The 24,054-nt window shown below is 53.1% G+C and overlaps 8 protein-coding genes across 8 annotated transcripts; 5 read left to right on the top strand and 3 right to left on the bottom strand.

Annotated features, from left to right (window-relative positions):
• Positions 1–378: 378 nt before the first annotated feature.
• On the bottom strand, positions 379–2,506 carry DL89DRAFT_258952 (oligopeptide transporter OPT family protein; the record flags this gene model as incomplete). The annotated part of the gene is made up of 3 exons (XM_040885643.1): positions 379–535; positions 559–1,284; positions 1,317–2,506. 3 exons carry the CDS (start codon positions 2,504–2,506, stop codon positions 379–381), a joined length of 2,073 nt encoding a protein of 690 aa, XP_040742201.1.
• A 2,290-nt stretch (positions 2,507–4,796) lies between these two features.
• On the bottom strand, positions 4,797–7,079 carry DL89DRAFT_224989 (replication factor A protein 3; the record flags this gene model as incomplete). The annotated part of the gene is made up of 3 exons (XM_040884725.1): positions 4,797–4,934; positions 6,060–6,125; positions 6,993–7,079. 3 exons carry the CDS (start codon positions 7,077–7,079, stop codon positions 4,797–4,799), a joined length of 291 nt encoding a protein of 96 aa, XP_040742200.1.
• Positions 7,080–7,587: 508 nt separating this feature from the next.
• On the top strand, positions 7,588–9,274 carry DL89DRAFT_268902 (uncharacterized protein). Its single transcript, XM_040888075.1, has one exon. The coding sequence runs from the start codon at positions 8,085–8,087 to the stop codon at positions 9,186–9,188; it is 1,104 nt and encodes a 367-aa protein (XP_040742199.1). The 5' UTR covers positions 7,588–8,084; the 3' UTR covers positions 9,189–9,274.
• A 2,069-nt stretch (positions 9,275–11,343) lies between these two features.
• On the top strand, positions 11,344–14,478 carry DL89DRAFT_268899 (trypsin-like serine protease). The gene is made up of 2 exons (XM_040888074.1): positions 11,344–13,010; positions 13,051–14,478. Exons 1-2 carry the CDS (start codon positions 11,394–11,396, stop codon positions 14,389–14,391), a joined length of 2,958 nt encoding a protein of 985 aa, XP_040742198.1. The 5' UTR covers positions 11,344–11,393; the 3' UTR covers positions 14,392–14,478.
• Positions 14,479–14,854: 376 nt separating this feature from the next.
• Positions 14,855–16,307, top strand: DL89DRAFT_268898 (alcohol dehydrogenase zinc-binding domain-containing protein). The gene is made up of 2 exons (XM_040888073.1): positions 14,855–16,058; positions 16,099–16,307. The coding sequence occupies exons 1-2, from the start codon at positions 15,156–15,158 to the stop codon at positions 16,189–16,191; spliced, it is 996 nt and encodes a 331-aa protein (XP_040742197.1). The 5' UTR covers positions 14,855–15,155; the 3' UTR covers positions 16,192–16,307.
• Positions 16,308–16,805: 498 nt separating this feature from the next.
• Positions 16,806–18,486, top strand: DL89DRAFT_285136 (uncharacterized protein; the record flags this gene model as incomplete). Its single annotated transcript, XM_040889810.1, has 5 exons — positions 16,806–16,864; positions 17,072–17,240; positions 17,343–17,667; positions 17,763–18,199; positions 18,253–18,486. Exons 2-5 carry the CDS (start codon positions 17,100–17,102, stop codon positions 18,484–18,486), a joined length of 1,137 nt encoding a protein of 378 aa, XP_040742196.1. The 5' UTR covers positions 16,806–16,864; positions 17,072–17,099.
• A 2,571-nt stretch (positions 18,487–21,057) lies between these two features.
• On the top strand, positions 21,058–22,153 carry DL89DRAFT_323911 (NAD(P)-binding protein; the record flags this gene model as incomplete). Its single annotated transcript, XM_040891425.1, has 5 exons — positions 21,058–21,252; positions 21,278–21,304; positions 21,339–21,383; positions 21,412–21,966; positions 22,017–22,153. The coding sequence occupies 5 exons, from the start codon at positions 21,058–21,060 to the stop codon at positions 22,119–22,121; spliced, it is 927 nt and encodes a 308-aa protein (XP_040742195.1). The 3' UTR covers positions 22,122–22,153.
• Positions 22,154–22,177: 24 nt separating this feature from the next.
• On the bottom strand, positions 22,178–23,080 carry DL89DRAFT_323910 (methyltransferase-like protein 6-like protein; the record flags this gene model as incomplete). Its single annotated transcript, XM_040891424.1, has 2 exons — positions 22,267–23,080; positions 22,178–22,232 (listed from the first exon to the last, which is right to left on the bottom strand). The coding sequence occupies exons 1-2, from the start codon at positions 23,034–23,036 to the stop codon at positions 22,178–22,180; spliced, it is 825 nt and encodes a 274-aa protein (XP_040742194.1). The 5' UTR covers positions 23,037–23,080.
• Between the last annotated feature and the right edge of the window lie 974 nt (positions 23,081–24,054).

Below are 24,054 nucleotides of genomic sequence, written 5' to 3'. Positions count from 1 at the left end.
TCTCCATGATCAACACGCTACTCTCTTTACTTTGACAATTACACATAGTTTAAATCTCTGGGCTGGCACTCGATCCATGAAGTAATGTACCAACCATATGCATGAAGACATGGTGTCCAACATGCGATGAAGCCACTTGCTGAGCAGTGCGGTTTTAGCCTCAGTCAGTAGAGGCTCTGCATAGGTGCCTGCCACTCCAGGAGTGGCTATTCCACTTGCCACTGCTGATTCAGAGGAGCTGCGATCCATGCTGGAGCGGGATGCCAAACTGCCACTTGTGGAATTATATGGAGGTTTTGTTATGTTCTGTTGGAATGAAAATAATATGAAGAAGGGACCGCATGGTAGCATTGTCGTTTCTTTTTCTTCCGTTTTGTTTTATTTTTGGTGTGTGCCGGATGGGGACAGCCATGGTATCGAGCTGAGCTTGCACTGCTGGTCAACGCGATTCCCCCACCAGTCGATCTTGAGCCCGTTCTGCGCCAGGACCATGAACTGGAAAATAGCCAGAGATAGGCCAGGCCTGAATCCAGTCCTGCCGATAGCGTAAAGTTGTACCGCCTCCACCACGAGTTCGCATATGTGTAGATCCAGAAATTGAAGATGAATCCAAACAGGAACCACATGGGGAAGTCGACTGGCGGCATAGGCGGCAGACCCACGATCCCCGATAGGATGACTGGGATGTAGACGTGCTTGAGCCATGTCGAATTCGGAAACTGCCGCTGCAAAAAGTAGACAGGGATGGGCAACACCAGTCCGAATAGGAATCCCCATAGCAGCGGGCTATATGGCGACCCCTCGCCAAAGACGCGCATTGGGCCGATCAGATTCCAGATAATCGACGCGCTATACACCAGGTTGGTGGAGCGACACACCCACGGGTATCCGTCAGTGCGGCACATGTGCGGGATGTGGTCGATGAGCGAGAAGAACAAGTATGTCTGTATCACAACGCTGATGACAATGCCGACAACCTGGTACAGCAGCACTTGGCGCGGCGGGATCTTCATGTAGTGTCCGAGCTTCATATCCTGCGCATACGACAGTGCCTGCGCCAGGCTGCCGTGGCCGTAGAGCTTCAGCACCGAGTATCCGGTCGGAATGCCTTGCAGGACAATGCCTGACAGCAGCTCGGCCACTAGACTCAGACCCGGCTGCCGGTTGGACACGGCCTGGATGATTCCGACCGGAATAATCAGGAATGATGGCGAATGGCGAACGACAGCAGATACCCCCACCACGGCACGCCAATATGGCCGCCCACGCCGACAGCAATGCCGCCTGCGCAGCTGACAACAAGCATGACAACATACCACCACACCTTGACTGGCGGGTACCGGGCAATGAGCTTGCCGTGTATGTCGTCATGCTTGGAGTTCTTTGTCTCACGCACGCGCTCCAGGATCTCGCGGCCATTGTAAATAGCAATATGTACCAGAATGGACATCAGTGCCGCGAAGCCAATCCCGTAGACCCACGCAAACTCGAGCGACATGCGGAGCGGGCTGTAGCTGCTGTACGCCTTGGCATCAAACACCCCATTATGCATGACACGCGAGATATTGTAGACTGATCCATTGGTGGTAAACACGCTGGCGCTGTACAGCGGCAGGGACGCGGCACCCCAGGTATTGCGGAAATAGGCGATTGGCAGTGCGACCCAGAACACGAGCACAAAACCGATAAACAGATTGCACGCTGCCCAGAAGGGCGTGGCAATGGGGCTGCTCAGAAACGCATTGGAGAAGACGCTCCAGTCGAGCGAGAACGATAAAACTCCGAGCCCCTGCTTGCCGTCGCCAATGAGGTTGATGAGGTGGTTGTTGGGCGCGACCAAACACAGCACGGAGATGGTCGACAGTACTTGGACGAGGTATCCGGGGACAAAAAACCAAACAAAGCTGCCGACAAAGCACATCCAGAAGAACCGCGTGCGGCTGACTCCAGTTAACGAGGGCTTCCACCACGGCAGAGCCACAGTTGCAGCTGCCTGCTGTCCTATTGCCGTCGCTGCACTGGCACTATCATCACGCTCGTGAAACGTGCGGAACAGAGACGCATTAATCAACGACGACGGCCAAATCATCGACGCCGGAAGTACCAAGAGTGTGCGGGACAGGCCAGCCAACGAGTATGCAAACAGCTGGCCCGAGAGCAGCAGCACCAGCGAAATCCAGAGCGAGAACGACGAGTCATAGTACAGGCGCAGCACAGCGAAAATATCGACTGTCAGCGCCATGAAGGCACTCGAGTTTGACATGAGAGAGATCAGCACATGCTCCTTGATAGTGAAGGGGCCTGGGTTCATTGTCCATTGCCAGCCAAAGACGTTCCATGTCCGGATGGGCAAGAACCAAGCCATGCCTATGCCCAGCGGATAGCACAGGAGCTGGACGATCAGCAGGTTGAGGGCAATTGGATTATCGCGCTCCCAGTAGAACTGGTTGACAAACGAGATCAGTCCGACAAAGAACACGCCAAGCACTATGGAGCGGAAGGTCATTGAGGGCAGTGCTGGGATCATCGGTGTTGCTAACCGCTGTGCGGACTACCTCAAATGGACTGTTTTCGCCTGTCTCGTCGCCGTCGATAACCTTGCCGCTGTCGCCACCCTTCTCACTGATCCCAGGCAGGCGACTGTCTAGTACTGCGCCGTTGGTGGTACTGGCCCGTCTGTGCTCCTCCGATGATGCAGTGGAGGACGTGGTCTCAGAATAATCAAAGCCGTGCGCTGTCGAGATCCTATTGCTGCGGTGGTGGGACGAGGCGTCTGTGTCCGCTTCTAAAATAATCCCGCAGTGCTCTGCTTTGGCAGCTGCCGCCGGCGTTGGGGGATTGCCTGCTGCTGCTTTTGCTGCTGGATGCTGCTGCTGATGCTAATTCTGGGCATGTCAGGGTGGCCAGACATTGGAGTGGCGATTTCCCGCATTGGGCTTTGAGGTTGCATCGGCTGAGTGTGCGATTGAGGAGGACAAGGCTGGACGTGACCTGCTGAAGCGTGGCCATAGTGCTCTGCTTCGGGCTTGCTGTCCATTGATGATCGGCCGCAATGGGAATGCGCGCGGAGGATGGTTGGAAGCTGTGTGTGTGACAACAGTTACAAATACGGGCAGTGACTTATGCTATATTGCGGGATGATTCTGTTTAGAGCCAGTTGTGCTTCTAGTATAGCTTATTAAACCACACTCTTTCTCTGATCAGGCTAACACCTTTTTAGCCTGTATATGGTGGGGAGAGGTTGCAAGAGGCTTCCGAGTGCAGTAGGACGCAGTGGATGCAGCGTGTGCAGATTTCGAGTATCGGACTCCGGGTGGGAGAAGGGTGGGTCTTCCTTTGGCTGTCTTGATGCGACAGCACAGATGAGGGGGAATACAGTTACGCACTACTGCTGTTGGTGGTTGGATGCTGGATGGTGATTGCCGACAAGCACTGTGCAACGCGAAAAAGAACAGATTACCAGAAAAATGCTAGCCCAATAGATGGGTGTAACAGTTGGGCAATGCCAGGGAAGGGTGCAAAATGAAGGGGAAATGGAATGAAGAGATAATTCGTGCGTGGGTTGAGGTGGCCGGCCAGTCGTGCAAATGGGGCTCTATTTTAGTGAAATGGCACACGTAGTCGAGCACTTGCATATATGGCCCTCTAGGGTATGAGACTTTCTTCGAGGGGGCGGCATGTGCCAACGATGTGGGCATATGTGGGCGTGTATAGAGTTTGATTTCGGCAATGTACGATGCACGGTTCAATAGGGACAACGTGATCTTCAGTTTGAATGAAATGTAGAGCAGTAGCTGGCATGGTGGCAAATGTTTCTAGCTTTCCGCCACCAAAGGAACAGAAATGCGTCTGTGCTTGTGACTAGCAACATAAATCCACGGACGAGGCAGTAGGCACTTACCAGGGGACTCGAGCCAAAGCAGAAAGGCAGCGACAGCTGATTTAATGTGTGTATTTGCTGTGTCGTGTTTGACGTTTACTATTTATAATATATACAAGTCAAAAGAATGTCAACAGTAATTGCATTCGCGCTAATCAAGAAACAATAGTGCTGGCTTTGCTGTTTTATATTAGGAACTATTTGATAGACATGCTGGCAAGTGGGGCACTGGGCCTGCGCAAGTGTATATATTGCGAGCAGCACAACAACCTCTTCTCCATGTTGGGGAAGGTGGAGACATGCGGCGCAGGCAAGCATTTTCTTTCATAGAACGAGTAGCATGCTGCTCAACAGGATGGAATGTACAAAATATGTGTCAATGGCGGTAGGGATAAATGGGGTTAATAGTGGCAAATGTGATTTAGATGTCATTCAGTGGCGACCATACAGTAACGCAACCACCAAAGTATATGCTGATGGTTGAACTTTTGCAAACGGATATTATGAGTGATTGGGCTGAATGCATAGTGTGCTGCGGGGAGGGGTTGCTAAGCTTGTGCTGGTGGGCTAGTAGTTTACTCTACATATGTAGTGTACAAGAGATGCGCGCGGATAGCAGCAGGTATCCATTTTCTCAATCCTAGTTGCTGCATTGGAAAGCTGGATGCAAAGAAATATCTAGATTTCAATAATAAAGGTTGGCTACATGTGCACACATGTGTATATGCGTGCATGTGGGCATGTGGGCAGACATCAAAGAAACCTAGATTTGCAGATTTAATGCCATGGATGATTTAGATGGCTGGCGCGGAGCCGAACAGCTCGGGGTTCTTGAGCGATGCCTTCTCGAGCTGGGCATACATCCTGAGGTCTACAAAGGGGCAATTTAGCAGGAGCATTATTCTGCAAAGAGCCACTATGAACAGCAAATAATGCAGCGAGGCAGATACATACCAAAGTTGCTTGAAAGGTCGACGGTGGTGAATGCGCTCACAGTGCCATCGCCCTGGACCTTGCCGACGATCTCAGTAAACTCGGAGTTGACAGTGCACTCCTATACAAGAGAATAAAGGAGGTGTGCGTGTGTGCTTTTTAGCAAAAGAGCAGAGGATTCGCAAGAGGTTCTATTTGCTGTTTGGCTTGACAATGATCGGAATGCATGGGTCGAATCTGCAGAAAAATGAGCGACAGCGCATAGTTGTTTCCGACTCGGCGGCACAGTGAGCCCCACGAGCTGCGAGGATAATGGCCACGAGCGCCGGGTGGGCGCGCACTCTATGTCCCATGTGGCTTTCCTGCCTTGTCCTGGCGGTCCTTTTTGGGGAGTGGAGGGTAGAGATAGCGCGCGCCACGCAGGCGCGCAGGCGTAAGCAAGGAGGGAGAGGGGAAGGGGATGGCAGAGAAACCACATGAGGGGTTTGTATTTTGCGTATTTTGGGCGGCGAGACAAGAAAGCCCACGGCAGACATTCAAACCGCATCAATGTGGAATAGTCAAGAGACAAGCATCGTCCACACAATTGCTTGGGAGCGGCGTAGTTGCGGACAAGTCGCGAGCAGGCGGCGGATAAAAATTGCTAATATATGCAACCAGCCAAAAGCAGTTCCAACATAATGAGGGACGTGGTGCCTCCCCGTATCCCTCCATAGACATTGGTGAATGGAAGGGGGCGAAGTTGGGAACGGCTCATGATTTACCGCCACAGCGTGCATTGCGACAAAGGGAGTAAAACAACCCACCCTGTTCTCTTTCGCAGACACGGCAATCTCCCGCCAAGAAGCGAGACACATCGTGGAAAGGGAGAAAGGCGCTTACTGCGCTTCGGGTATCAGCAATACACACCAGGCCAGCAATAATGCGGGCATGCGCAAAAGTAACATTAATGCCTCTCCCCCTTCCTTTTGTACCATTGTAATAATTCAATAGCAGAAGGACGGCAGTGTGGTCCTATTCGCATTTGGGCATACAAATAGGAAAATCCAGCATGCATTCTACTACAGGCCACCACCACGATTCTGAGGTATTCTCGGATTCGGTTGCAGCTCAGCGACATACAAAGTGGGCATGCATGCCGAATGTCTCACAGGAAACATCAGGGCTGGCTTCCCCTCCCCGCGCTTCCGCCCAGAGCGCAGCAGTAAGGAGGGGGAAGGGCGTTGTTGCATGATGCTCAACTTACCGGTGTCAGATGCACAGTGAGCGTGCCGCTGTCGGATGTCTCAAGCACAAGCGAGCTTCCCTGCGACTACAAGATATTTTTAGAGGCCGAAAATGAAGATGGCTTATGAGCAACACCTGGGCGAATAGTAAACCCGAGCTGTGTGGTATCTGTTCACGACGGCATAGTGAAACGTTGGATAATGGCTAAATTGATACTGCTGGGAATGTTGCGTGTCGCTGCGGTTCAGAGAACCTTGAAGGCTAACTCTTATTTCGCGGGACGTGTGGGCCCCCCGCCACCACGAAAACAGAAAACATACAATTGCCAGCGGTGTTTGGGAAACACAAGAAAACAGGGCGTCTATTGATTACTCCCTGGCGTCCCTTGGCCCGTCCCTCCTCCCTCGCGCAGCTCTCTGATGCATGTGGCAGCCATTCAATTCCACAACTGCCCACGTATATGAGCCGCAATATACATCAATAGCAGGCGGCAACACCGTGGTTATGATGGAGCACCAGAGGGCGGGCGGGTGGGGCATGGCATTCTTGGCATAGGTGCATAATTTGCAAGCCAGGATGGGCTTACAAAGGAGCGGCCCACTAAGCAAAGGGGCGGCTAGAAAAAAGTAGCATCTAAAAACAGGCTGGGGAGGCGACTCGGCTGTATCATGCCTCGCATTCAATTTTTTCGCACACACAAAAATGGCGCCTCTGCAATACATGAGGCAACGAGGGCAGAGCAGGAGTGAGGACGAAAACGCAGTTGGGAAAATCACAGAACACATGAGAGACGCTGGCCCCAGCTCACAGTGGGCGCTGATGCGCCGTGTGTGCATGTGTGGGCCACGTATCCACCCGACTCGCAGTCGCAATTATTAGCTCGCAAATGTACGCAGCTAGTAGCACTCCCGCCATTGCACTATTATTATTTTCCAGTCTGCAATAACTTTACCTTGACAACTCGTCCAGTAAGGCGCACCGTTGTGTTGGTATACTGACCGAGCATACCGGCATTGACACGGGGGGTAGGCTTATCCATGGTGTTTTCGCTAGTAAAGTGCTGCTGCTGCTACTACCAGAGGTAAAAAGAATGGTATCGAATTGGTGGAGATCTTGGCACTTTACCCGCCAGAAAAAGCGATATTAATTTTTGGCGCCAACCGCGCTGGCTGCGCACATATGGTTCTCGATCAAGGCTGAATTTTCAGATCTGGGCTGGGAGAAAAAACAAGCTCTGTCCCCCTCCCCGCCTATCAGCCAGCGAAGCTGTGCACTGCTGTGAAAATCCGCCGAGAGACGAACGAGAAGGGGAGATGGGGGAATGGTGGGTGTGTCACCCGGGCGCTGTACCACCCCCCGATTGTTGCACAGGCTTGGAATAATTCCAACGCTTGTCAAAACACAAAAAAAAATTCCGCCACCAACCCCAGGACTCCCGGGCTCGCAACCCCCCCTGCGGGTGTCAACTGCCGATAAAATTTTTCCTTTCTGCGTGTCAGTTAAAGAAATTATTTATAGCGCTGGATTCTTGGCCCTCCGACCGGCAGCCAGGCCCTATTTCCCTTGTCGCTGTTCTTAAAGGTCTCCTCGCTTTTCTCCCAGCTTTCATTTCTCGCATCTTTCTTTTAAACTTGGCTCTGTAACTATATTTTTATCCAAGCTCCTGTAAAACCTCGCTCCTCCTTTTCTCACTTCTTCTCCACACACTGTACGAAATTGCATAGTCTTTCAACTCACACATAATCTCCACGCGCAACCGCCGTATTTCTTTTTCAGGCCCAGCTCGCGCAATATCCATACCATTCCTTCCCCCTTTTCCGTGTATTTTCTGGTGCGCGGACTGGCTGACATACTGACGGGTTCGAGATTTCAGCATCATTTTTGAACACTTTGTGGAGAAGTGGTTTTTGATTCATCTCCAAAATTAGGCTCTGGCTCTATATTTTTCTCACACGCGCGCTCAGATATCGCCAAATATCTTGGCCGTTTCCGCCTTGTGTCTCTTTTCCATCACCTCGCTTTTTCCAGCTTTTTTCTCGCCACAATGGATATGTCCTCGGTCAACACTGAGCAGCTCGCATACATTGCCACACGGACGTTCAGCAAGCTCTGGATGTTCCGGGGCGCTAAGGAGTCGCTGCAGACATTCCACACGTTCTGCTCGGAGCTGCTGCGCTCGACGCAGATTGCGGTGCCCATTGTGGTGCTGACGCTGCTGTATGTGCACAAGTTCAAGCAGCGCTACCCGGTGCTGATTTGCGGGCCAGGCAGCGAGTACCGGGTGTTTGTGGTGGCCCTGATGCTGGCCAGCAAGTACCTTGAGGACAACACGTTCACGACGCAGACATGGTCCGAGGTGTCGAACCTGCCGGCCAAGGAGCTGACGATCATGCAGCGCGAGTTCCTGGTCGCGCTGGAGCACCGGCTGCACGTGCCGGAGACCGAGTACAACGCCTGGATCACCCAGCTCCAGACCATCGTGTTTGCCGCGCCCAACATGACTCAGTACCGCATGGCCATTTCGCCGCCGGTCCAGCACAAGCCGCTTGTGATTCCGGCAATCTCGACGCCCTCGTACCCGTCAACTGGCCTGTACTCGCCCACAGGCGACATGCAGGTCGTGCCGTCGCCCACATCGGCCTGCAGCGCCAGCAGCACAGCGCTTATCCACGAAATGCCGTGCCAGCTGCCGTCGCCGCCGCCCGCCAAGCGCATGCGCATGTCAGTGCCCGCGGCTGCAAACGGCTACCGCATCGCTGTCAGTGCGCCGCGCTCGGTGGCTGTGCCCGCTGCTGTCAGCAATGTGGGCGTGATGCCTCACGGCGATTTCACATTCAGCGTCCCGGCACAGATGGCGGGCCAGACTGTGATGGCTTCCCAAAACATGCTGTTCAGTCAAGGTGCCCAGAGCCACGCTGTTGCTCACAATGGCCGGCCCATCAGGATCGGCAATGTTGGTCTTGAGCCCAAGGCGTTTGTCAACAACGGGTTCATGCAGCAGCAGACGATCCGCGCCCAGCAGGCTGCTGCCGCCGCCGCTGCATTCGCCGCGCAGTACAACCCAATGTACTACGGCGTGCCTGGCTTTGGCTATGGCATGGCCCCAGCTACTGCCGCCGCTCCCACCGCCTTCCCCATCTACAACTAGAGCGGGTGGCCCGGGCAGCAGAGGCAACAAAAACTACCCCCTAACGAAACTGTAACATTATTTCTCTTCCCGTTGTGTATACACTCTTTCATGGCTCTGTGTGTAAAAAAAGAATACAATCCTCGCATTTTGACACCTTCTTTGTCCTAGCCAATTTGGAAATGCCTCAGCACAGAAACACCGGCGATCTGCAGGCCTCTGAGAGTGAGAGAATGCGGCATAAGGGCGACAGAGCCAATCCTGGGCTGGATGTGTGATAGACCGGTAGCCGGCTCGCCAAATCAGGACATGGGTGAACTTGCTCTATGCGTGAGGGCGGGGCGAATGAGACACGGCCAGACCTTCAGGCAACCGTGGCGTGGGCAGAATGTACATCCTCCGCCTGGCCCGCCTGGCGGCAGGCCCACGAGAGCAATTTGCAAATCAATACTCGCATTTAGACAGCGCCGTGGTGGGGCATCTGGTTACTTTATTTCCGACCAAAGATGCGCTTGGGGGTGATCCCACGCAAAAGCCTTCGCTCATACCACCACCTCGTGTGGGGCTGGCCAGCGCATGAAAGCGGCAGCACATCGCCCTGTTGCGGGCTAGAGGCACTTTGCGAGGTCTCCTCAGGCCACATCGCGCGGGACATGCGCTTGGCCTTTTTGCCCATGGCCCCAGATCTGTACAGCTGGCCTCGGAGATGCAGCTTGCCTTTTGGCCAGGAAATCTGTTATTGCAGATCCTGCCAACAAATTCTGCCTCCCCACCCCTACACATAGCCGGTCTAGACGGCAAAAGCAAACAGAGGTCATTATGTGTCGCTCCCTCATGATTGCCGACTATTGTTTTGCGCACTATATACGAGACATCATGTCACACAATACGCACATTATTTGATTCGCAATTCTGATACTACAGCCGCTCCCTTTGGCGCTCGGCGTGTTCGGCAGACTCATTCCCGCAACAACAATTATGCAATCGCATGCAGCCTAAACCCCTCTTTTGCGCCGATCCTTCTCTTTGCGCCTTTGCGCCTTTGCGAAGCAACACTGGGCTTCGCAGCACTAGAGAAAGAACACGGAAGACGCCCAGCGGCTATTCGCAGTTCTACACGTGATACGCCAAGCAGATCACCAGTCCCAAAAGCCAGTTTTGAATTCGCATTGTTCCAGCTATTCTGGGCGATGCAGCTGCGAGATTGGGGGATTTGGCGGTAATGCGGCTTATGTGAGTGCAAATCCTGCTTTTCAACGTCCGCAGATTTGCTAATTGTTCCCAAGTGCAATGCGGGCAAACGGGTCCGTCGCCCGGCTGCTCACCTGCAACCGCTGCTGGCAGCCAAGCGGACGAATCGCCGCTGCTCGCCATCTGGGAGAGACATTCCCGTGACCACGCGCCTGCATTACCATTTGGAAGTGCTTGGTTGCACTCAGGGAGGCACTCGCTCAGGTGGTGGTGACGATGACATTACTCGGCGACATATCTTGTGTGCATGTCTGTTGGGGGAGGCGTGGTCACCAGTTGCAGAACTGCGTGTCATTCAACGGGGGTGGTGTCACCTGCACCATGGCCAGGCAAACAAGCCGCTTTATCTTTGGAACACGGATGATTTCCGAACCCCAGAGCGATTTACCCTTCCTCGAGCGTGAACGCCGCCTCAGAATGAGAAACCCGAGCTGCGGACGATGGGTGGGCTGTGGTTTGCCAGTGCCATCGACAATGGTGATGGTCAGTTGCGATGACCCACGTCCGAGGGGCTCTGCACCAGCGGCGCCTATTCTATTACCGGAAGTCTGGGCTATTTTTGCTGGGAGCCAATGCCGCAGCTGCCACACTCAATTCGCTGGCCCGGACCCGGAGCTACCTCAGTGATCCCCTCGGCTGCGAGCTACTTCATAGTGATGTCGTGCTCCACTACTGCCTTCCCCAACCAGCTGTGACAGAATTGTCCAGAGAACCACCATCGGGCTTGGCATGGATCCGCTCAATGAGAGCAGCCATGGCAGCACGCACCGGCAGAACTCGGCCCCGGAATCAGTAAATCTACAACCCATGATTGATCTCCGCTGATGTGATTCGACGATCACGGTAGTTGATGAAAAAATCGTGAGGTGGCAGCTGAAACAAAAAAGGTCGACCTTTCAGACCAAACATTTGCCATACTTTTTTTTTTTTTTTTTTCGCAGCTCTTGCAAACCTGAATTTTTAGCATTTCTCCCAATGGAAACACCCAGCTCTTTCACGCCCAAGGTGCTCGATCCGACAAAAGCCAGCAGCAATGGCGACCTGGAGGCGTCAAAGAAGCCGGACGACAGCAAAAACAGCGACTCGATCCTGCACGACTGCACACCGCCACCGCTCAAGCGGCGCCGGACCAGCAGCCATGTGCTTCCCGCCATCATCGGCACCAACGTACAGCAGAAACACCCGGAGCCAATGCGGATAGACGAAGAGGTGCCTAAATGGCAGCGAGTGACTGAGGACGTATTCAGCGCCGTGGTGTCCATCCGGTTCAGCCAGCCGATGAACTTTGACACCGAGCCTGCATTGACCTCAGAGGCCACCGGGTTCATTGTAGATGCACAGCGCGGTATCATCTTGACCAACCGCCATGTGGTGGGTGCGGGACCGTTCGTCGGCGAGGCGATCATGTACGACCACGAGGAAGTCGAGGTTAAGGCCATCTACCGCGACCCAATCCACGACTTTGGGCTTCTGCAGTTCGATCCGTCGCAGGTCAAGTACATGAAGCTGAGGGAGATCCCGCTCTCGCCAGAGCGCGCGCGCGTTGGAATCGATATCCGTGTGATTGGCAATGACGCAGGCGAGAAGCTGTCGATTTTGGCTGGATCCATTTCACGCGTGGATCGCAACACGCCCGAGTACGGTGAGCTGACGTACAACGACTTTAACACCTTCTATCTCCAAGCCGCATCCAGCCTCAGCGGCGGCAGTTCGGGCAGTCCTGTTATCGATGTTCACGGCCATGCTGTTGCCCTGCAGGCCGGTGGTCGTTGCGAAGAGGCGACAAACTTCTTTTTGCCTCTGGATCGCGTCAAGCGCGCCTTGGAGCTGGTGCAGCAGGGCCAGGATGTCGTGCGTGGCACTATGCAGACCCGCTTCCTGTACAATCCGTTTGACGAGGTCCGCCGTCTGGGCCTGAGCCGCGAGACCGAGGCCATGGTACGCCAAGAACGTCCTGATGGAATTGGCATGCTGACTGTAGCCACCGTCCTACCCGAGGGTCCCGGCAGCGTTGCTGGTCTGGAGGAAGGCGATGTGCTGGTCAGCATCAACGGCGACATTGTCACACATTTTGTCGACCTAGAGCGCCTGATGGACGATAACATCGGCAAGCTGCTGCGGCTAGTCGTGGACCGCGGAGGCGTGGCCAAAGAGATCGTGGTCGAGGTGCAGGACCTGCACTCCATCACTCCATCGCGCTTTGTCACTATCGGCGGCTCGATTGTCAACAACCTGTCGTACCAGCTGGCATGCTCCTATAATGTGCCTGTGCGCGGCGTGTATCTGTCATCTCCCGGCAACCTGTTCTCAATCAGCAGCTCCGACGAGGGCACCGTCCTGTCCAGCATCGATAATCGCCCAATCAAATCTATCGACGAGTTCATCGACGTCGTCAAATCGATCCCTGACTGCGAGTTCGTTCCGGTTTCGTTCTACAGCATCGAGGATGTCCACACGATGCACGGCGCGATGATACAGATGTCGCACCATTGGGGCAGTATGCGGCTCTATACACGCAACGACAAGACCGGGCTGTGGGACTTTACAAGCTTCAAGGATTTCCCCAAGCCTACTCCCATCGAGCCCGTCAGCGTTCCACTTCCCAGTGCTAGACAACGACAATGCAGGCAAGGCAGCGATCCTGGCCAACTCGATGGTTCGTGTCTACTACCATATGCCAGTGCGCATGGATGGGTCGCGTGCCCGGCGGTGTCGCAGCTACGGTGTGGTGGTCGATGCAGAGCGCGGCCTGGTCGTGGTCAGCCGCCGCACGGTGCCAATCAACCTCGGCGATATGTACATCTCAATTGCTGAGTCTGCGATCATCCCTGCCAAGGTGCGGTTCTTGCATCCAAGCCACAACTTCGCCATCGTGCAATACGACCCGAGCCACATTGGCGACACGGATATCCGCGCCATCCCTATGTGCCTTAAGCCGTTGAAGCAGGGCGACTCCACCCGCTTGATTTCATACAGCCGCTATGGAAATCCAGTGTGCATCAACACCGTCGTCAGCGACTCGATCCCAATCGTCATCTCACCCAGCACCTTCCCCTGCTGGCGCTCAATCAACGCCGAGGTCATCACTCTCGAAAGTCCGCTCACTCTCGACCACCCGTCGGGCGTCTTGGCCAACGAGGATGGAGAAGTGCAGGCACTGTGGATTGCATACCTGTCGTTTGACGCCGAAGGTAAGGACCGTGAGATTTTCGCGGGCCTGCCTGTCAAGACCATTCTGCCAGCGCTCCACCGCCTGCAGCAGGGCCAGGAGCCGCAACTGCGTAGCCTCAACATTGAGGTTGGCCCAATCAACGTCGCCCAGGCGCGCAAGTCGGGACTCAGCGACAAGTGGATGCAGGAGCTCCAGCACAGCGGGCTTAACCGCGGCAGCCTGTTCTGGGTCAAGAGCGTCGAGACGGGATCCAATGCTATGGGGGTGCTCAACGACCTCGACATCATCATCACAATCAACGGCAAGCTGATGACCCGACTCGAGGACCTCGATGCCCAGTACACGCACGACGAGCTGACCATGGTTGTGCTGCGCAACAAGAAGGAGATGGAGCTCAAGGTCAGGACCACAGAGTGTGGGCAGGGCACCAGCCGCCTGGTGTTTTGGGCTGGCGCCACTCTGCAGGCCCCACACAAGGCCGCGCTGCAGCAGTCGCGCAAGGTGCCTTCGGGGGTGTACACGACGGCGAGGTCCGCTGGCTCGCCTGCATACATGTATGGGCTGTCCCCGACAATGTGGATCACTCACGTTAATGGGCAACTGACGCCTGACCTGGACTCGTTCATTGCAGCTGTCCGAGCGTGCTCCGACAACACGTATGTGCGCATTAAAGTCATGACTTTTGACATGGTGCCGATGGTGCTCAGTATCAAAACGTGCTACCACTACTGGCCCACGTCTGTGCTCACACTGGACCCCACTGCTGAAAGCGGGTGGCGCAGCGACAAGGACGACGAGTGAGCTGGGCCCTTCCAAAATAGATACATTTTCTGGAACCACTAAAAAATAACATGCACCCCTGCCCTGGCCTTGGCTTGGACAAACGCTCAGAACATTGGTAATGCCACACATGCATGCTGTTTCCCATTGTCTCTGCTTCTTTTTTTTTTTTGACAACTCAGAAACCGACGCAGCGATTTGCACAGACTGGGCACCATTCTCGCTGTTCCAGAATGGATGGGGCTCACGTGTCGCTTGGCTCGCATGCTTTGTCCATCGCTCTCAGCAAGAACACTATGGCTGACGGCGTGTTTTGGAACCTGCCTTGCTTTAGTCCTTTCACAGCGGTGTCCTTTGCATCTACTGTTCTGCCAATTGCCGTCTCCAGGTCTGGCAATCTCCTGAGGTCTTGCAACACACTGGTTTGTCTTGTGCGTCAATCATACTCCATGTGTATCTGGAAACGATCCTCAGGTACGCAATGTATTTCAGCGAATGGACCCCACATACTATTATGGCGATTCGCACTTGATTTCTGTTTATTGCAGTGCAATGTGAGCCTACACTGATTTTTGCTAGCCTGCCCTTGCTCGTTCATTGGCATTGGTAAATCCCCCACCAGGGCAGCGGAAATTGAGCAACCACTGGGCACCTTGGTATCTATTGCTTTTTGGCGTGTCCTGTGAAGGACCTCTCTGTTCCAACTCACATCCTTTGAATACGCACTATCAGCCACTAGCCAGCACAACTGTGAACAAGCCCACCAAACGTTTAACCTGCCACACATGTCCGCCGAAAGCATCACCCGCGTAATCCTAAACAACTACGTTCCAGACGGCACCCCCAATCCTTCGGACTTTCGAATCGAAACAGTGCCTGCACCAACCGCTGACATGCTCAGGGACAGTGAGCTGCTGGTGCGCCCGCTGTACCTGTCGTGCGATCCGTATATGCGCAACCGCATCAATGGTCGTGATGGGTATTATATTGATGGCTTAAAAGCTGCGGCTCCTATTGCTGGCCTTGGGCTTGGCGTTGTTGAGGCTTCAACAAGCAGCGGATTTGCGCCTGGCGATTTCGTAACTGGTGGATTTTTCGACTGGGCACAAAAGGCAATTGTGCCTGCAGCAGGATTCAGCAAAGTCAGCGAAACCGACAGAGTGTCGTTGGTGGATTATGTTGGTGTGCTCGGTATGCCGTCGTTCGCTGCTTATGTTGGTCTAGTAACGCTAGGAAAGCCAAAGAAGGGTGAAACCTTGCTGGTCTCATCTGCTGCAGGAGCTGTTGGCCAAATGGTGGTGCAGCTGGCAAAAATCCGTGGGCTACGTGTTGTTGGTGTTGCTGGCTCCGACAAGAAGGTTGAGTTCGTCAAGAGCCTTGGGGCCGATGCTGCCTTCAACTACAAGACGTGTGGTAACTTTGAGCAAGCGATTCGCCAGGCTGCACCAGAGGGAGTCGATATCTACTTTGACAATGTTGGCGGGGAGTTCCTGGACGCTGCCTTGATGAACATGCGTCCGTATGGACGTGTTGCTGCCTGTGGTCAAGCATCTCAGTACAATGTTACGGCCAACGAAACGTACAGGATGGACAACTTTTTACAGGTGATAAATCGAAAGCTGAACGTAACTGGCTATGTAATCACTGACCACTACCCAACACCATCGTTCGCAGAGTTTTTGGCAGAGGTCTCAGATCTGCACTCAAGCGGAAAGGCTTACATACAAGGTTGATGAGGTTATTGGGCTTGAGAACGGACCGACAGCATTGATCGATGTATTTGTTGGAAATAACTTTGGAAAGCGAATCATAAGAGTCTAGAGCATGTTTCGATTAGGTGCAATACATAGTTGAGGCGATTATTTTCCTACCCGCGTCATATTTTCACCATACATATCTATCGTGCAGTAAATAAAATGATATGTGTCGGGATTGGCGACCATCAGCACAACCCCTAACGTGAGTGTTCCAGACACCGAGCCAGGCACCTGACAATGGGCGTTCGGCGGCATGATGCGCACAATGGGCCTTCAGATTCGAACCCCTGAGGTGCTGTGGTGTTTAAAAGATGCATCTCACTTTCAAAACTGTCTCCGCGCTGCATTTTATACCTGCGCCATATGTCAATTTTTTGTAGCTCTAACTCATCTTTGACACCATAAAGCAGCCAGCACACATGAAATCTCATAGTTTTATTTCTCTCCTTTTCCTCTAAATAAAATACATCAGCAGGCTGCTTTCAAACTCTTACCAAACTGCGCACATCCGCATATAATCATCGTAACAGCATAGCTGGAAGCAAAGCGCGCCATCGTATGGAAAAATGAGGGTTAAAATCACATATGCGGCGCCCGAGGAAATCATCACCTTCCTTGTTGTCAAGCAGACAGAAATGGTCGAAGATGTTCGGCGGATGGCTTGCCAAGTGGCTGTTTGAGGAATTAAAAAGAAGATTGTGCCCGAGCGCATTATACTGGCTTACCGTGAAAAGCAGGTAGATACCCATTAAAACATTTCCAAGCCAGACCACCCGCCACCTTGCTTGCAGCAGCCATGAAAATTTAGGGTTTGGTGGTGGTCTCAAGCGGTGTATAGGTCGGTAGTATAAAGCAGAATGCACTTTGGTGGGATATCTATTGTGGTATCCTGTGCTTCTCTCCCTTTCCTAGGACACTGACAAATGTCAGCTTGGACTTTTTAGCTTGCAGACAGCAAGGAACTATTCGACTATGGCGTGGCTCACGGTGACACGTTTATCGCGTTCGTTGAGCATCAAGGCTGATGAGCTAGTTCAGAACAACAGCATGGGCGAGGACATGATGGAGGGCGAGAATATGTCTGGCAAGTCGACATACATCGGCCAAGATACCGTCGACTGACCCAGACAAAGAGGTCAGATGGCGGCATGGCGCGTGTAAATACATACAAAAAGTGCGCTATCGTTGACAGCGACTACGCTGGGCCGATTCCAGGTGTCCATGTTGGCCAGTCGTGGCAGGTTCCGCATCCATGTATCGGAGGCTGGAGTCCACCGACCTACAATTGCTGGTATCGCTGGCAAGTCATCGACGCCAGCTGTCTCGATTGTACTGGCAGCCGGTTATCCAGAGGACGAAGACTACGGCGATGAGTTCATATATACTAGATCCGGCGGCTACACGGACAAGTCAACAGTCCAAATCTCTGACCAGGAGTTGACCCGCCAGAACATGTCTCTGGCACGCGCGTGTGACGGCACCGATCAACGCCGAAGTTGGCGCCGAGGCAATCGACTGGCGCAAGAGCTCACCGATCCGCGTGTGTCGCGGCTACAAAGCTGCGAAGAGGCATACGGAATTCGGACCTAAGATGGGAGTGCGCTACGACGGCATATACAAAATTTACAAGTACAGGAAAGAGAGGGGACACAGCGGCATGTATGTCTGGCGGTTCTGGTTCCACCGAGACGACCCAGAACCGTCGCCCTGGACACTGGAAGGCCAGCTGCGGACCAAGGGAGCTCGGGCTTATTATGTACGACCCCGATGGCGCTGATGCCGATGGCCGGTGCCATACACTGCGCAAATCCACCGAGTCATTAGTGCGCATTCTACCAAATGCCGTGTTGCGTGAGCTTATACGTCTCGATGCTGCGAATGACCGCATCTGGACTGAGATTCTGAATGGCACGTACTATGGGGAGCTGGAGTTCCTGGAAGAGGTAGCTAAGAACATGTTCGTTTGTGCTGTGTGTCAGGAGCTTGTGCAGATGCCAGTCACTACGCCTTGTGGCCACAACGCGTGCGCCAAGTGCCTGTGCTCGTTGCTCTGCCATAGCACTAAGTGCCCTGTGTGCTGCACCAGCATCAAAGAGATGAGTGATAAGGACAGGATCATGTACAGTGTGAATCAGAACCTGGTCAACGTCCTCATGGCTCTAATACCCTCGTATGGACAGGGCTGGGCCACCAAGCCTGCGATTACGAGGGTGCAGCGCGCACGCAGGACTGGTCTGCCGATTGTGAATTAGTAAAAGAGGACTTGATATTGGTTACTACGGAAACCAAGCAAGTGCACCCGCTCACTGCGTTGTCAGACATCCAGCCTGATGGCGGCATGTCAGTTGACTCGTCATGAACTAACAGGATTCGTCCATAAACGTAACCGCCGGATGTATTGGCATAAGGACTGACGCTGAGAATGGTGGCAGCTCGCTGCTCAGGTTCTGCTGTTGCAGTGTCTACACACATAGCAAATCCTCAAAAGGACAACGGAGCGGTGCATGCAGTTTATCTTTTGTTGCTGTAGTTTTGAAATCCATTTCATACTGCTAAATACCATTAAAAACATTTGCTTTTTACGCATGTCAGCATTAAGTGAGCTGCAATATATCTGCGAAATACTATATTGAGCAATCGAAAAAAGAAAGAAAAAAAACTTGACACCGAAGCCTAATGGCCAGAATCGTTTGTAGCATCGCCAAATGGGTCGCAAGACGTTCAACAAAACGCAGTAAAGGCCATTTGGAACATGGTTGCCTTTGATAAATTCTTTGTCCGAGTACATTGTTCCATTGATGGACAGACAGGGATTCTTCTTGTCCAGGACCTACTCATGGTACGCGGCGCATACCCAATATAGCTGTCGGAAAAGATAGCCGATAGTCCAAGCGACTAGAGTCGATCAATGTTGCGGTACCTAGGTGTGGCGGGAGCATCATGAAGTAAATAAATGCAAAGGGCTTTTTGGGACTGGCACCAAATGTTGTCAGGCCATCGTAAGTGTTGACACTCGTGCACACGCTGCCAGCAAATCCCCTCGGATCGTCGATAAAAGCAGCAAGCTTGGCGAAATCACCGTTGAATCCAGCATATGGAATGACATAATGCCTCTTGTCCCTGCCAGCTCCATTCTAAGAGAGAGCTATGCTGGTGAAGCCACCATAGAATCAGTGCTTCGACTCCTTCAGTACATACAGTGCAACGATGGTAGTTTCAGCCTTGCGCTGCTCACCAGGTTCGCTCGAGCTAGTCGTCTGGAGGTCAGTGGAAAACAGTTGGGAAGACTTGCTGCTGGCGGTGATCGCAGCCGAATTCAGTGGCCTAATGTGAGGCTTGAAGACAAATGTGCCATTAGGGTACTGGGGAGAGGATGAGTTGGCGGAAGAGTTGGCAAGCTAAATACGTGCAGTCCGCTTGACATCGTAATTGTAAATCATGAAAGTATGGCGCACCTAGCAAATGGATCTAGGGAAGCTGGCACCAGAGATATCTCTTAGCAGACCAGTATCGGTATTGTTTAAGATAATCGATGACAGGAATAATTGGGCGCGCGCGGTAATGGGTGCATACACATCAGCTAGGCTGCTACCACTCCGATACGGATGGATAGTCAGGTTAGTCCTTCTTGTCCCTCATAGACTTGGCTGTAGTGGCAACGGATGCTGCGAATCTGGTCTGGGGCGTGCCTGGACTAAAAAGGGCAACAACACCAGTAATATACGGCCCAGCCATCGATGTATCCGACATGAAAATGTAGCCGCCGCTTTTGACAGGGTATGTAGAGTAAATGTTGCCACCAGGGGCTGATACAACGGGCCCGATACCAAAGGTCATGTGAAGGGCCATGGGAACTGAATGCAGAACATTTGATCGCAAGTTTGCTTAGGTTGTCCGGAGTATATGCCAGTATGTGCAAAGAGAGTGAGATAGAATGCTGTTGGTGAGACGTAATGCAGGCGCAAGCGTATCTTGTGATATAGGGAAGCGCTGAGCGTTGGTCTTTGGATGCTCATATGATTGTAGTGGCGGTAACGGGCAAGAAACTGACAGCCTTCCAGAATCAGCGAGATGCAAAAGTCTGCTATCTATTTTAGGGCTGTCGTTAGTCAGGACATCCTCGGGAGATCAAGATCTTGTTATTTGGATGGCCAAAGGTACAATCATAATCTAGAAAGAATTCTATTGGCCGGTTCCTCAACCTCCTCTCTGGATCTATACATTCATTGCCGTCATTTCCGCTCTTCAAAATCAGTGTCGAACGATGGAAGCTGGATCAAGCACCATGTACCTACGTAATTACATGCAATATGTGGTATCCTGGGCACATAGCAGCTGCATATGTCTTCTGGGAAGTGGCCCTAATAGCCCACAAGCTGCCTCCTATTGGCACGGCTAATGGCCTGGCCCCACATGGCTGGCGATCTCACTACCTCGCACTGAAGCAGATTGGATTGCCCAAAAAATATGTTTACAAGCAAGACTCCAAGCCCCTGTCCGTGCTGGCGGTGTCTTCTAAATCCCGTCGGATCCTAGCCCACCTTTTTGCTCCCCCATCCTCCGGGCTTACCTTCCATTTTGAAACCTGGTGACACAGGCTGGCGAAAGTCAATTAGTGTGCGGATTGCTCAGACAGGCTCCAGGCCTTTTTTGTTGTCCCCGGAGCCGTGTGGCGAAACGGATGAAAGCTGGAGACACGGATGACGGACGGAGATGACGGTGCTGCTTACAAATACAGGCTAGCAGCATTTTTCTGCTCTAAATCGTGTGCATTGGACTGGATCCGACCAGCCTAGATCCAGTGCATATAAATTCACAGGAGACTACTGATTCAGGACGGGCTTTCTGAACTTTAGCACCCCATAGAAATCCTTTTTCTGTACTTTTTGAACCCCTTCAAGAACCCCTTCAAGAACCCCTTCCATTATCAATGTCGACTGTCACTCGTGTTACTCTTGTCCAGAACGTCCCGACTGGCGCGCCGATGCTCAACGACTTCAAGGTCGAGACCGCCCCTGCGCCGGTGGAGGCCAGCCTGAATGCCAACGAGCTGATCATCCGGCCGCTGTATCTGTCGTGCGATCCGTACATGCGCGGGCGGCTGACAGGATCGGGCGACCGCTACGTGGACTAGCTTCGAGGCTGGCAAGCCCATTGATGGCCTGGGCGTGGGCATCGTCGAGGCATCGACCAGTGACAAATACAGGCAAGGGCGACGTGGTCACCGGCGGCATGTTCAAGTGGGAGAGCAAATTTGTTGTGCCTGCGACGGGCTATATTAAAGTCCCTGTGGCGCCAGGCGACTCAGGAGGCATCGTACGTGAACCTGATCGGCGCGCTGGGTATGCCTGGGTTCACCGGCTATGTGGGCCTGGTGACACTGTGCCAGCCCAAGAAGGGCGAAACCGTGCTGGTGTCTGCTGCGTCGGGCGCTGTGGGCCAGATCGTCGTCCAACTGGCTAAGGCCCGTGGTCTGCGCGTGGTGGCTACTGCCGGCTCCGACGACAAGGTCGAGTACGTCAAGAGCCTGGGAGCTGACGTTGCCTTCAACTACAAGACGTGCGGCAGCTTCGCCAAGGCAATCCGCCAGGCAGCGCCCGAGGGCGTGGATATCTTCTTCGACAACGTCGGTGGCGAGTTCCTGGATGCGACACTTAACTGCATGAAGCCCTTCGGCCGCATTGCCGAGTGCGGTATGATCTCGCAGTATAATGCCACTTCCGAGACCGCCTACCACATCCGCAACCTGTCGCAGATGATCAACAAGAAGCTGACCATGTACGGCTACATCGTCAGCGACTACTACGCCAAGCCTGCGTACAAGGATTTTATCAGCGAGGTATCGGACCATGCTCAAGTCTGGTCAGATTCAGTACAAGATCGACTGAGGTCGCCGGGCTCGAGAACGCGCCTCAAGCCCTGCTTGATCTGTTTGAGGGCTCCAACTTTGGCAAGCGTGTCATTAAGGTTGCCTCGCGCGGTCAGAAGCTGTAAAAACACACCCATTTCTTTCGTAGCAATACCATTTCTAGTACCATTGAATTTGCATTCTACTCTGTATCCATCGGGGCACTGCCGTCCAGACTTGTGCCAGCTATCGGCGCTCTCCAGCGAGCTTGTGTCGACTGGTGCCTGGAACTTTGCCTGTACAAAAATGCGCTCTGAGTCTAGGTTTTTTTTGACATTGACCAGCTTCTTGACCATGTAGTCGTTGGCCAGCTCACTCAGCCCGCCGTGCTCAACAAACAGCTCACGCAGCCGCTCCGTCGAGAAATAGTACGACAGTGTGCCGTCCTGCCGCACATACAGGTTGTCCTCGAGCTTGTGGCCCGTCTTGAACCGCAGCTGCGCCAGATCATAGAGCCCATAGTCACGGAACAGAACACGACCGCCGGGCTTCAGCACCTCGAGAATGTTCAACACTGCTGCCGCCTGCTTCTCGGGTGGCAGCGCCGAGAACACAAAGATCGCAGATATAATGTCAACCGAGTGCGGCGGGATTGTGTCTGCAAGCCTGTCCTTTGTGATATCGCAGACAAATGCCTTGCACCGCTCCTCGTTGTAATTCTCATTCGCCTGCACGAAGCCCACTGCGCGCTCAGAGAAATCGCACGCATAAACATACACGTCCGGGTTACGGTCCAGGATGGGCCACACAAAGTTTCCTACGCCGCATCCAATCTCCAGCAGAACCGGCTTTTGCTCCGAAAACACATGGCCTGGCCGCAGCTCCTCGAACTCGCGGTCCGTCCAGTGCCGGTCCTTGAAAAAATTTGTTGTGTTGCGCTTGTAGAACAGGTCCCAGTTCCGGCTCGCCTCTTTCTTGTATTTGTTCTGCCAGAAATCGGGCACAGTGCTGGTGTCCTTCTCCAAAATCGCCTTGGCGTTGTCGACAAAGGTCTGGTCCATGAGAAATATGAGCGAAAATATGAGAGAAAATATGATAGAGAAAGCGAAGCTAAAGCGCAAAGAGCCTGTTGGCGAGATCCCAGTCAGACCACAGAAAAAGTGTGGTCCAAATCAGATCAGACAACCGATGATCCATTACCAGATGTTTGGAAGGATCAGCTGCTTGCAGTCCAACTGCCAAGAGTCTGCTGCTTGCAAATGCTGCTGCCACTGGGGACTGGCTATATAGTGCCATGCTGGATTCTTGCGTAGGGTATATTGGAAGTAAATAGTGTCAGTATCTGGCTGGGTCTCTCGCATACAACTACATACCCTTCAATGATAATACGCTGCTATTTAGGGCTACTGGAGAGTAATCATTGCTTTTTGCGAATGCACATACTGGGGATGTGGTGTTCATAATTAGTCCGACAGACGCTTTTGGTCATTGTCACAAGCTACACACCACGCACCGACTACCCTCAATTGGAGACAGCTACACTGCCAACAAATCAATGCAAGCACATTTATTGAAAGGTAATGTGCGTAGATATGAACAGAGTGTGTTGGCAGCCCGTTGCCATGCTCACAGGCATCTTTTTCCTTCAGCAGATGACCAGTATCCGCATGCATGGTGTGCAAAAGGGTCCATCTGCCCCTAGATTTTGTCAGTGGCTGGGTGTATCGGAGTGCTGAGGGTGGTTCTTTTTGCACACAATCATGCGTAGGGAGCCTTCTGGTGAAGGAGGGGAAGCAGCCCCATCCCAAATCAGCTGCATGCACGGCGGATGCACCTTTGCTTAAATTCAAAATTGTCCTGGGCAAGCACCACCATTCTTGTCAAGGGAAGAAAGAGCTGCTCTACGGCATGACAGTTGCTTGCGCCTGGATGTATGAAAAGCGCAACCGGAGCTGTGCTCACACTAGCGTATAACATGCGCCGCCGGCAACACCTATCTGTCAACCTTATTGCAGCCACAACCCTTTTGACCTCTGACAGCCGCAGCCTGCACTAGTTTGGGGTTTCCCAGCAAGCCTG

Source organism: Linderina pennispora, assembly GCF_002104995.1.
Source record: "Linderina pennispora strain ATCC 12442 chromosome Unknown DL89scaffold_10, whole genome shotgun sequence".
Taxonomy (NCBI): domain Eukaryota; kingdom Fungi; phylum Kickxellomycota; class Kickxellomycetes; order Kickxellales; family Kickxellaceae; genus Linderina; species Linderina pennispora.
The sequence above is the reverse complement of the archived record's forward strand: the minus strand, read 5'-3'. Positions and strand labels throughout refer to the sequence as shown.